This window comes from Clupea harengus, unplaced genomic scaffold (genome assembly GCF_900700415.2).
Source record: "Clupea harengus unplaced genomic scaffold, Ch_v2.0.2, whole genome shotgun sequence".
NCBI lineage: Eukaryota > Metazoa > Chordata > Actinopteri > Clupeiformes > Clupeidae > Clupea > Clupea harengus.
The window spans coordinates 160,001-172,500 of record NW_024879577.1 but is presented as its reverse complement, the minus strand read 5'-3'; the positions used below and the strand labels follow the sequence as shown (position 1 = coordinate 172,500).

Below are 12,500 nucleotides of genomic sequence, written 5' to 3'. Positions count from 1 at the left end.
CAGAATAAAATAAAAAAATAAAATATGAAAAGGAACTTGACCAAAGAGTAAGTAAACAAACAAAAGCCTCACCTCAGACTGAAGTAGGGGCAGCTAAAAGCAGGCTAAACCCCCAGGAAAAGCTGTGTTTAAAAGAGAGTTTTCAATCTAGTTTTAAAAGTGTCCAAGGTACCCAGGTAAAACAGGCAAAAGCTAATCGGAGGGACTTAAAGTCCCCGGTGGAGTGTAAGGGGTCCGGAGACTGTAAATATAAATAGTAAATAGTAAATAGTCCATTCACAGCCTTAACAACAAATAACACAATCTTAAAATCAACCCTGAACCTAACTGGGAGGCAAATATAATTCTAAAGCTGGTATAATGTGGTTAAACTTCTTGGTCTTAGTTACAGTGAAAATCTAGCTGCCACATTTCGGACACTTTTTTTTTACTAATGAAGTGAGGCTTGGCTGATCCCTGCGTGTAGGATATTGCAACAGTCCAGTCTGGAAAAAATACAAAAGCATGGACCACCTTCTCAGAATCTTTTTGGTATATATGTCTCACTTTAGCAATTACTCTCAGCCGGTGAAATGAAGCACTAACCAACGAACACGTCTGCCCGTCAGGTTTGAAATCTAAGGTCAAACAACGCCTCGAGATTCTTTACTACACCCAGGCTATGGAATATTCACATGGCTGCCGTCTGGTAGACGCTACCGGAGCATTTGAACACGGACTACCAGACTTACAAACAGCTTTTTCCCCCCAGGCTGTAAGGCTTCTGAATCAGCAACTTTGATCCACTGAACAGTCGCCATCACCATTTACTTTCTGCTCCCCCACTCATACAACCACACTTCCTATATATATTTGCAAAAAAAAATTTTGTAACTTAATTTAATATTCCTCACTTCTTCACACTTTAAACTGCTGCTAGCTCTTCTTGTACTTTAAATTGTTGTTACTTGTTAATGTTATATGTTATATGCTATATGTTATATGTTACAGTGTTATATGGTTAAATGTCTTTTTTGGTATATGTTACTATGTTACTATGTTACTTTGTTATCTGTATCTACTGTCTACTGTCTACTGCGTAGATGTTGCTGGCCAAGTCTTAAGAATTCCGCTGCGCTGAAGCAATTTGGTGTATGCGACAATAAACTCTTTGACTTTGACTTCTGCTATGGTGTGAGAGGATCGAGCCCACTTCTAATGGCAGGGGAAGCTGACTGGAATGGAGCTCAGATGGGTAGTGGCAGGGTATTCCGCTGACGAAGGAAAGGAATCAATTTAGCAAGCGACAGCGTCAGGAGAGCCTGGCCTCATCAGCCCCTGGGCTCAGGGGAAAGTCCTCCCCACCGACAGGGTCATTTTCCGGCTCAGTGACCACTGTGATTGTGTGTGTGTGTGTGTTGATAAACACGTTAACATCAATGTGTTAAGTCTGTGAGCAAGAGGACTGGAAGGTGCTCAATAATTACTAAGAGAGCACGAGGCTTTATTACAACGAGACAGTAAATTAGTATTGATGTTTGCGTTTATATTTACGTAACATAGGCATAGGCCACATAAAAAAATATTCTTCTGAATGAAGAGTGCGTTACAAATAAAATGAATTATTATTATTATTATTATTATTATTATTATTATTATTATTATTATAGGCCAACAACATTCATATCTTCAGAGGGTTTTAATAAAAACAATAGAAGAAATTAAATCTCTGGGGCTCCATACAAAACACATCAGAAACTATTATTTCTCCATAGCACACTTAAAGGTACAGTCCACGGTTCTAATCCCATACACTTCTTGTCTTCTAAACGCAGGCAATTGCCCCTCACGTGTCTCTGGCTGTCGGTCCTGTGTTTGCGCTCAAATAACCCTCTGGTGTTTGCACACAGCCCTGGCTCTGGATATGGGAGGGCAAGCAAAGTGACTCAGAGCGAGCCCTACACTACTCCAGCCAATCAGCACATCGCTTTAAAAGCATGTAGGGGAGGGGGGGCTGCTGAGCTCCACAGCCTTTCGTCAGAATCGTAGACGGTACCTTTAAACCAATACCAGAGCTCAGCTATGGTGAAATGAGTGTTGTTGTGCTATGGGCTGTCAGAGGGGCCCTGTAGCTGTATAGCACACACACACACACACAACACACACACACACACAACACACACACACACAACACACACACACACACACACACACACACACACACACACACACACACACACACACACACACACACACACACACAACACACACACACACACACACACACACACACACACACACACACACACACACACACACACACACACACCACAACACACACACACACACACACACACAACACACACCAACACACACACTCACACTCACACTCACACACACACACACACACACACACACTCACACACACACACACACACACACACACAACACACACAGACACACAACACACAACACACACACCACACACACCACAACACACACACACAACACACACACACACACACACACACACAACACGACACACACACACACACACACACACACACACACACACACTCACACACACACACACACACACACACACACACACACACACACACACACACTCACACACGCACACGCACGACGCACACGCACAACGCACACGCACACAACACACACACAGACACACACACACACAACACACACACACACACACACACACACACACACACTCACACACACAACACACACACACACACACACACACACACACAACACCACACACACAACACACACACACACACACACACACACACACACACACACACAACACACACACACAACACACACACACACACACACACACACACACACACACACACACGTGCCCTCCTCACGTGATAGTAGACCCTAGTGAACAAACAAGGGTGAACACAAACTGAGTGAGTGTGTGTGTGTGTTTATGTGCATATGCATCACGTGTGTGTGATTGTGTGTGCATATGTGTGCATTGCGTGTGTGTTTGTTTAAACAAACGTGTATACTCGGGAGGGGGGGGGTCAAAGGTTAAAGGTGAAAGGTCAAGCTTGGTTTCTGTCATATTGTCTCTCAGTGCTCCTGCCTTTTTTTTTTTCTCTTCAAGCCTGAGGAATCTCACAGTTTGATTCCTCTTCCAGCCTGTCCAGGACCCAGACAAGGGCCTGTTGTAGCCGCTGCCACCCGCCCGCCCGTCCTGTGCGGAAAGAGTGAATCACTGTCATATTCTACACCATTTTCTGTCGTTGTTCTCCAGTGTGTTTTTTTCCCCTCCCACAAGCACCTACACAGGCTTTTCACCTCTCCGTTTTTTGGTGGAGGTCACAAAGAAACGAGGTGACTGAAATAATCATGGATCCTTTATGGGGAGACGGAGATAGAGATATCGCACTGCAATCAGAAGTGCCAGGCTGACTCTGAAGTGGTATTCACAGACACGGCAGAACTCACACCAGACGACGGCTCAAAAACCACACCACACGAGCCTCTGATGTCTTCCCCATCACTCACATTGGCACTTAGGGGGAAACTTCACCGGTTGTGAATTAAGTGCTTCCTATGTGCTGCCCAGTAGTCAGCCACATCAGCACACAAAATACTAAATCAGAAGCATACAGCAGAGAATTGGTCTCAGTTCACTTCCATACCAGGGAACAGTTCAGTTCCATACCAGGGAATAGTTCACTTCCATACCAGGGAATAGTTCACTTCCATACCAGGGAACAGTTCAGTTCCATACCAGGGAATAGTTCACTTCCATACCAGGGAACAGTTCAGTTCCATACCAGGGAACAGTTCAGTTCCATACCAGGGAACAGTTCAGTTCCATACCAGGAACAATGAGCTGCTCTCTCTTCTATATCCCACAGGAAAAAGACATGTCGTTGGCGTTTCTAATGTCCAACATCTCTTGTGTCTAACCTCTCGAATGTCCAACGAACCTCATCTCTTGTCACGACAAACAAATAACAACAATCATAAAAAAACGTAAGCAAATCTTAACTCTTTTCAGATAGTGCTGTCTTTCTTCATTTAAAAAACAATAAAAAAAAAAATCAATAAAGGACTCAGAGGATTCCGAGTACACATTCTTGACCTTTAGTATGTTAAAAGCCCGTGATTGTGACTGTTTGAAACCTGTCTGTGTTACCGTTGTGCAGCTGAAGATCTACACACACACTACAGGTTGGACTGGAACTATCCCTGTGTCCAGGCTTCACGGCTGAGTGAACATCTGAAGATCTACACACACACTACAGGTTGGACTAGAACTATCCCTGTGTCCAGGCTTCATGGATGAGTGAATATGTCCATCTGAAGATCTACACACACACTACAGGTTGGACTGGAACTATCCCTGTGTCCAGGCTTCATGGATGAGAGAATATGTCCATCTGAAGATCTAGACACACACTACAGGTTGGACTCGAACTATCCCTGTGTCCAGGACTCATGGCTGAGTGAACATCTGAAGATCTACACACACACTACAGGTTGGACTAGAACTATCCCTGTGTCCAGGCTTCATGGCTGACGGAATGTGTGCTTTTAATTCGTTATTGTTTATTTATTATTCTTTTTTTATTTATTTATTTTTTTTTAATTTTTTTTTTTTACAAAACAGTTGCTGGCTTTGTTTTTCTTGCAATAAATACAAATATTTTTTTTGCATTTTTACTTTCATTTGTATTCTGTACAGATACTCCTATATCAAGCTGTTATTATGTACAATTTTGATCAAGATTTTGATAGTTTTAGTCAAATAGTCTGGAAATAATTCGGTTTCCGATGATAGTCCATACTCTTACACAATTTGATTGTATTGTAATGCAAATTAGATGTATACTATTCATCTCTATGATCAATTTTGATATCAGATCCACACACACACAAATCCAAAGACACTCACCAATGCCTTTGCCGACACCAGGATGTAACACACCAGAAGTGCGATCACTCCAACCAGGCTTGACATGCTTGTAGTTGTCGTGTCCAGATCCCCCTTCGGTGGACTATACCCCCTGTACCCCTCTCTCGTGTCCTCCTGATACCTCTTCTGTGGACGGTACCCCCCCCCTCTCTCGTGTCCTCCTGATCCCCCTTCTGTGGACTGTCACGGTCCTCTCACGGTCTTACGGTGACAGGAGGGGTCCCAGTCCGCCCCAGAGACCTGCGTTCTCCCCGTGCATATCGCTCTCCGATCCAGCTCTGTTCCTCAGCTCTGACACCCAAAGAGCTCTGACAATGAGACACAGATGTCAAAATGATTTCTTCTTTTAAAAGATTTCTTTCTGGTTTCCCCTTCTTCTTAGAAAAAAAAAAACTTCAATGAAGATTACGCCAAAAGACAGTATTCCTCTTGATGATGATAGCGCTGAAAAAAAAACCAGTGATAGAATCCCAGTCTTCCCTGAAGAAATCAAACAATGGGAAAGTCAAATCAGTGCCAATAAGTCCAATCCAGATTCCTTATACTCCTCTCTCTGTGTCTCTCTTTGAGTGTGTCTGTGTCTCTCTCTCTGTGTCTCTCTTTGAGTGTGTCTGTCTCTCTCTCTCTCTCTGTGTCTCTCTTTGAGTGCGTCTGTGTCTGTGTCTGTGTCTCTCACTCCTCTGTCGTCTCCCAGCCTATTCCCCTCACAGATGTACACTACTGAGTTCCTGCAGCTTTAGAGAAAGATTGCTCATCTCTCTCTCTCTCTCTCCACCTCCCACACCCCCCTCTCTCACACACACATACGTACTCTCTCTCTCTTTCTCGTTGTCTCTCCTCCAACTCTCTCTCCCCCTCTCATCCCCCCTCCCCCGCCACTCTATCTCACACACACGCAGGGATGGGCAAAAATCGAATCTTATTTTTATATGAAATACAATTTCCTTTCAATTTCATTTGATATGAAATACAAAATACAAAACAAAAGTTGTAGGAGTATCAAACTTAAAACACAACAGACAGCAACCACAACATGTGTTAAAATAACCGGCATTATTCTGTATTTAAAAAATAATAATATATATTTTATATTATTATATTATTATTTTATATATATTATTGTATTTATTGCCAAATAGGTTTACACCTACCTGGAATTTGCTCTGGTGTATAGGTGCATACAGTGAACATAAAACATACAAACACAATAAGTACTACACATAAGAACAAAAAACGAAATATATAAGATACAAATATATAAAAAATGTAAAAAGTAAAGTGGAAAGTAAAATGCAAAATGCAAAACAGGAGTGCAATGTGAATGTGCAATGTAATGTGTGTTAATGTAACACAGACTTGAGGTGTGGGGGCGGGATAAGAGTCCAAGTCAGGTGGGGGTCCCGGGCCTTGTTAATAAGGCCATTGGGTCATTTTAATAATATTCTTACAGCTTTTCACTGCTCAACAAGGCATGTTACACCTCTGTTTTGAGAAGGGCTGTATCAGGATGGGTATTCCCCATTCCCAAACACTTTCAACGCCTGCACACTCAACATTTTACAAGCAGGTGTCATGGTCTGTGTCGCCCTAGGAGACAGAAATGTCACTTTTAAACCAGTTTGTGTTGGGCAGCACTTGTCCCCAGGACTATGAATGGGCAAAGCGCTCAGCACACTGTTCTATCTCCCAAAGACGCATGCAGTTCATGTGTATACTGTTTTGTATATGGCCCATCAAATACAAATTACAAAATACTATTTTTAATTTAAAATACATATTTAAAATACATGTATCAGAAATACTGCCCATCCCTGCACACATGCCTACACACACAAACACACATTCTCTCGCTGGATATGCTACCTGTCCTTCTGCCTGTTCCTGCTGAGAGCTGTTTGAGGGTTCCTTGTCCGACGGCTGTTTGGGAGTTGGCAGAGCTTGCTGTTCTTCACCTTCAGCCCTAAGTGACTGGAAGTGAGTTAGTCATGCATGTCTCCGAGCGGTGTGTCATGTGCCTGTTACACTACTACCTAGACTGGCTTGATAAAAAATGTGGCGATTCAGTCACAATGCCAGAGAATAGAGTCAGTGGAAGACGGAGGTTGTGTTTGCCACTTATTTTTTTTAATATGAGGTATTTTTTATTAGTTTTGTTCTCATTTTACAACTGTTGTGTGCGACAGGGGGTGGATCATGACCTCGAGGCAAGGGCGCCATCATATGGCCGACTTCATGAAATAACCTGACAGTTGTGTTGTAGTGGCTTTTATTTTGAAGTACAGACTTACTGTTGACTCGCAGGATATCCGCGTGTCCCACTGACTGTACCTCAGCCCTGTACCAGGGACACACTGTGAGTTTTGTTTTACATCTGTAACGTTAACACAGATTATATTCATACGAATTTTGCTCGTAGAAATGCTGCTGCACTAGCGTTAAGGTAGTGTTTAGCTGTCCCCATAATAGCTGTGCACAGAGCTACAGCTAACGTTAACTGTCAGTGCTGCTGCAAGTCAAATGGAATCTGAGAATGTCTTCTTAACTGCCACATTTTGCTTTTCACGTTTTGAGTGACAGCGATAGCAGTACAAAAAATAACTCTTAACCGTAACAATACGGCAATCGTCTGTATTTTCTAGATTAAAGGGTAACTTGTCTGGTGAGGTCTTACTTTGTTTTTAACTCAAGGGCAATGGCTGGGGGCGCGGTGTTACTGGCGTTCTTGCCTTATTCCTGCCGGGTAGCCCTGAGCCAGGCGTCTTTGGTTCCGAGAATCGGCTGCGTCACCAAAGTTTGTGCGTCAGTGTTGCCTTCACTCTCCAGATGGGATTCACGGCCAGTCCGGGGCATCCACCACACCCCGCCCGTGTGCGCTGGTCACAATAAATGGTCGAAAGTCAGAACCGTTAAAATCCCCCGAGATGCTGCGCGGGCAAGGATGATGGCGAAATTGACGATGATGATTCGGGTTGCTGTTCGAGGTAAGCATAAGTGGGATGTGGGTGTGTACATGCACGAGTACAGCAACTTAATACGCAGAACAGTCAACACACACACACACACACACACACACACACACACACACACAGAGCTGAAAAAACTGCATGGCCTTTTTACCAGACTTGAGAACATCACCCCTACACTGATAAACCCCACTCACCTAGGCAAACATGTTCCGCTAAATGCTTCACCTACAACGTTCAATAACAACTGACACTACAGTATTGATTATATTGATTCCAGGTGAAATCTATTTTCCTCCATGTGAGAACTGCATCAAAGTCCATGGTGTCTCTTGCTACATCTATGAGTTGTTGTGTGGTATGCAAAGTATGTAGCCTATTGAAAAGACCTAGTTGCATGTTGTGTATGTTTACATTTTTTTTTTTTTACATTTAGTCATTTAGCACACGCTTATCCAAAGCGACTTACATATGTGCGACTCACAATGTATACACATTTTACATTTACACTGATGGCACACTGCACATCAGGAGCAATTAGGGGTTCAGTGTCTTGCTCAAGGACGCTTCGACAGGGAATCGAACTAGCAACCTTCTGATTACTAAACGACTTCTCTACCTCCTGTACCACTGTCGCCCCTCCTGTACCACTGTCGCCCCTCCTGTACCACTGTCGCCCCTGTATGCTGTATGTGGTCTGCATTCTGTACTGTGTCGTGGCACGTGTGCGATTCTTGATGTGCACGATGACTTACATGTGTGAGTGTGTGTGTGTGTGTGTGTGATCACACCAAGAAACTCACCGTGTCCATCTTACTGTTGTTTGTGCAGAGGGGGGAACGAACCCCGAGTTTAACTTGGCGTTGGCCCAGATTATTGAACAGTGTCGGAACAAGAGCATCCCGAAGGCCACCATCGAGAACTCCATCAAAGGAGCCGTGAGTGTCCAATCACAATGAGGGGCAGAAATGAGTGTCCAATCACAATGAGCCGCTTGGGAGGGGCAGAAATGGGGGTCCAATCACAATGAGCCGCTTAGGAGGGGCAGAAATGCTCAAATATAAGTTCACAAATGAAGCCACAGACAAACATTTACCCCCAGTATGGTTGTGGTCATATGTTTAATGTCACAAATAGATTCATGCTGACATAGTGTTCATGTAGTGTTTAACTAAAGTTGCACACAACACTCATATTAGAATTAGAATGTGTTTTCAGGGAATCAAACCTCTGACCTTGGTGTTCTGTCTGTCTGTCTGTCTGTCTGTCTGTCTGTCTGTCTGTCTGTCTGTCTGTCTGTCTGTCTCTCTCTCTGTCTGTCTCTCTCTCTCTCTCTGGCAGGAGAAGTCCAAGGGAGGCACTCAGCACCTGTATGAGGTCCGGGGTCCGGGCGGCTACGTGGCTCTGGTGGAGGTTATAACTGAAAACAACAATCGCGCCAACCAGGAGATCAGACACCTCCTCAGCAAACACGGGTCAGAGCCAGATCCCCTCTCTCTCTCTCTCTCTCTCTCTCTCTCTCTCTCTCTCTCTCTCTCTCTCTTTCTCTACAAGCTTTTTCTTTCACCTCCGTTCTCCCTCTCATTGCTGCCTGCCCTCACATCTCTCTCTCTATCTTTAGGACTGCCTCTTCCTCCGTTAGTGTGAATACAGGTGTATGTTGAATACAGGTGTATGTTGAATGGGTGTGGGTGTATGTTGAATACAGGTGTATGTTGAATGGGTGTGGGTGTATGTTGAATACAGGTGTATGTTGAATGGGTGTGGGTGTATGTTGAATACAGGTGTACGTTGAATACAGGTGTATGTTGTGTGGGTGTGGGTGTATGTTGAATACAGGTGTATGTTAAATACAGGTGTATGTTGAATACAGCTGTATGTTGTGTGGGTGTATGTTGAATACAGTTGTATGTTGAATACAGGTGTATGTTGAATACACGTGTATCTTCCTACTGCTGGTACTGTTTTCATGTGCATTTCCCTGGTTGTCCACAGGGCGGCAGTGTGTGACGGGGCACGCCACAGCTTCAGCAGGAAGGGCGTCGTCATGGCGACGCGGGGGGACATGTCGTCGGACCAGGCGCTGGATTTGGCAATTGAGGCGGGAGCTGAGGATGTGCAGGAGACAGAGGACGAGGAGGAGAGAGCCATGCTGCAGGTACACACACACACACACACACACACGCGCACACACACACACACACTCACACACTAGGGCTGAACGATTAATTGCATTTGCGATTTAATCGCGATATGATAGAACGCGATTTTCTAACCGCAACGTTCGCGATTAAAAACGTGATCTAAAAAAAAAATTATTATAATTATTATTTTTTTTTCTTAAGATGGTAGGCCTAAATTTTGCACACAGTGTTTAAAAAGTGCATGCATTGTGTTTATTCTTACAATGACTTTGTTTAAATTACTTAAATGCACAGTGGCAAAGCCACCGATTTGTTGTTCTTGATTCTGTAATGAGCAGTTAAATAAAAATTTTAATTGTGGGAAATAATATTTTCCACTAAATGTATCTAATATTGTGTTGGTCATATTGAAATCATTCATTACGATTTGTTGGGAAAAAAATTAGGATAAAATAAAAAAAATTGCATATTAAATCGCAATCGCAATATTGGGGGGAAAAATCGCAATTAGATTATTTCCCCAAATCACTCAGCCCTATCACACACCCACACCCACCCACACACACACACGCACGCACACACACACAAACACAAACACAAACACACACACACACACACTCAAATGATCAGCTTTTGTCATACTTGTTCTTACTTAAAATGAAGGCATAATTTCGAAAACACAAATTCATCTTTACAGTATCACCCTTTAAGGCACTTGACACATAAGTGTACATTTCTTTTTAAATCTTTTAAATTTAATTCCTGGGGATGTAGTGCAAGCTTCCTCCAAATAGGAGGTTTGTGAGGACAAGGGGAGTGGAAAAGACTCTCCTGAAAGATGACTTGCTGATGCATTTTTGCTGTAATGTGCAATTAGTTAAAAATTGTCCCTCTCCCCTCCTGTAGTTCATTTGCGGCATGGCTGATATGCGGGGGGTCCGTGCGGAGCTGGAGAAGCTGGGCGTAACCACGGTGTCGTCGGGGCTGGAGTACGTCGCCACGGCAACGGCGCCGCTGGGCGAGGAGCAGCTGAGCGATGCCCATGAGCTTCTGGAGGCGCTCAAGGACTACCCTGATGTGTTGTGTGTGTGGGACAACATCGAGGCCAGGGACTAAACCCTGATGTGTTGTGTGTGTGTGTGGGACAACATCGAGGCCAAGGACTACCCTGATGTGTTGTGTGTGTGTGTGGGACAACATCGAGGCCAAGGACTAAACCCTGATGTGTTGTGTGTGTGTGTGGGACAACATCGAGGCCAGGGACTAAACCCTGATGTGTTGTGTGTGTGTGTGGGACAACATCGAGGCCAAGGACTAAATACCCCCTCCTCTCTCTCTCTGAGGGGAGGGGAGAGATGGACCGATGGTAGACAGACAGACGGACAGACGGACAGACGGACAGACGGAAGGAAGGAGAGTCGAAGGAGAGTTGAAGCATTTTGGATTTCAGGATTCTATTCCAGAATGATACAGATGTGCAGACAGAGGAATGTGGAATCCTGGAGGAATGAAGGTTGATGAGCGCACGGGCCTCTGTTCTCCGCTGGTGGAGGTCGGACTGTTGAAGTGTCATGTCACTAATTTTTATCAGGAAAAGAGCCACGGTGTTGTTCCCAAGTGTGACTTGTGGGTTTGTCTGAGTGTGGGTGTGGATGAGAGTGAGAATGAGGGTTGAGAGTGTGACAGTGTGAGTGTTTGTGACCTGTACATTCAATCTGTGTTCTCAATAAAAACAAATTTAAAGTATTTCCTTTCTTGAGCCTGGTTAATCTAGGCTAACATACTGGATGTGACTATAAACACACACACTGTCAATGGCTTTTTAATATAAACTGCTACACATTCATTTTGAAGTGAAATGAAATGATTTTGTATTGTGTTAGGTTTCCACAGTCAGAGCCAGTTTCAGAGCAGCAGTGGAAGAATTTGAAGGTCAGAGGGAAAGGTCGTCGTGTTTTTAACCAGGTCACAGTTCCGATAGGGCCCCCCCCCCCCCCCCCCGCCTTCCCTTCCCATCATAGGAATGTGAGGAACCAGCAGACGCTCGATACAGACCACATTAACAGTTGGACCACTGACCGTTGTATTTGCACTTAGAGCATTGATTGGTTGGCACCAAGCATCGACACGCTGGTCATCAATGTGTCATTCATGCTGTGCCACTGCTTCAGATGCTTTCCACGCACCCCCCTCACAAGCACCATCAGCAGTGTGTGTGTGTGTGTGTGTGTGTGTCTGTGTCTGTGTCTTTCCATGCACCCCCCTCACCAGCACTGTCAGCAGTGTGTGTGTGTGTGTGTGTGTCTGTGTGTGTCGTCTGTGTCTTTCCACGCACCCCCCTCACCAGCACCGTCAGCAGTGTGTGTGTCTGTGTGTGTCGTCTGTGTCTTTCCACGTACCCCTCTCACCAGCACCGTCAGTTGTGTGTGTGTGTGTGTCTGTGTC

General features: G+C 44.4%; 2 protein-coding genes across 3 annotated transcripts in view; one reads left to right on the top strand and one right to left on the bottom strand.

The window, feature by feature from the left end:
* pth3r (parathyroid hormone 3 receptor) overlaps window positions 1-5,474 on the bottom strand; it is a 26,845-nt gene extending 21,371 nt beyond the window's left edge. The window contains exon 1 of the mRNA XM_042704046.1: window positions 4,928-5,474. Within this exon, the coding sequence (XP_042559980.1) occupies window positions 4,928-4,993 (66 nt within the window). The 5' untranslated portion in view covers window positions 4,994-5,474. The remainder of the gene's footprint in view (window positions 1-4,927) is intronic.
* Window positions 5,475-7,264: 1,790 nt separating this feature from the next.
* Window positions 7,265-11,563, top strand: LOC122128536 (translational activator of cytochrome c oxidase 1-like). 2 transcript variants are annotated; one of them, XR_006151722.1, is made up of 6 exons: window positions 7,265-7,929; window positions 8,743-8,849; window positions 9,253-9,386; window positions 9,907-10,069; window positions 10,962-11,227; window positions 11,292-11,563. XR_006151722.1 is itself a non-coding variant. In XM_042704048.1 (5 exons), exons 1-5 carry the CDS (start codon window positions 7,641-7,643, stop codon window positions 11,169-11,171), a joined length of 903 nt encoding a protein of 300 aa, XP_042559982.1. In that variant the 5' UTR covers window positions 7,265-7,640; the 3' UTR covers window positions 11,172-11,563. The 2 variants fall into 2 exon arrangements, 1 of the variants encoding a protein (XP_042559982.1); XM_042704048.1 differs by having other exon boundaries at window positions 10,962-11,563.
* The last annotated feature ends 937 nt before the right edge of the window (window positions 11,564-12,500 follow it).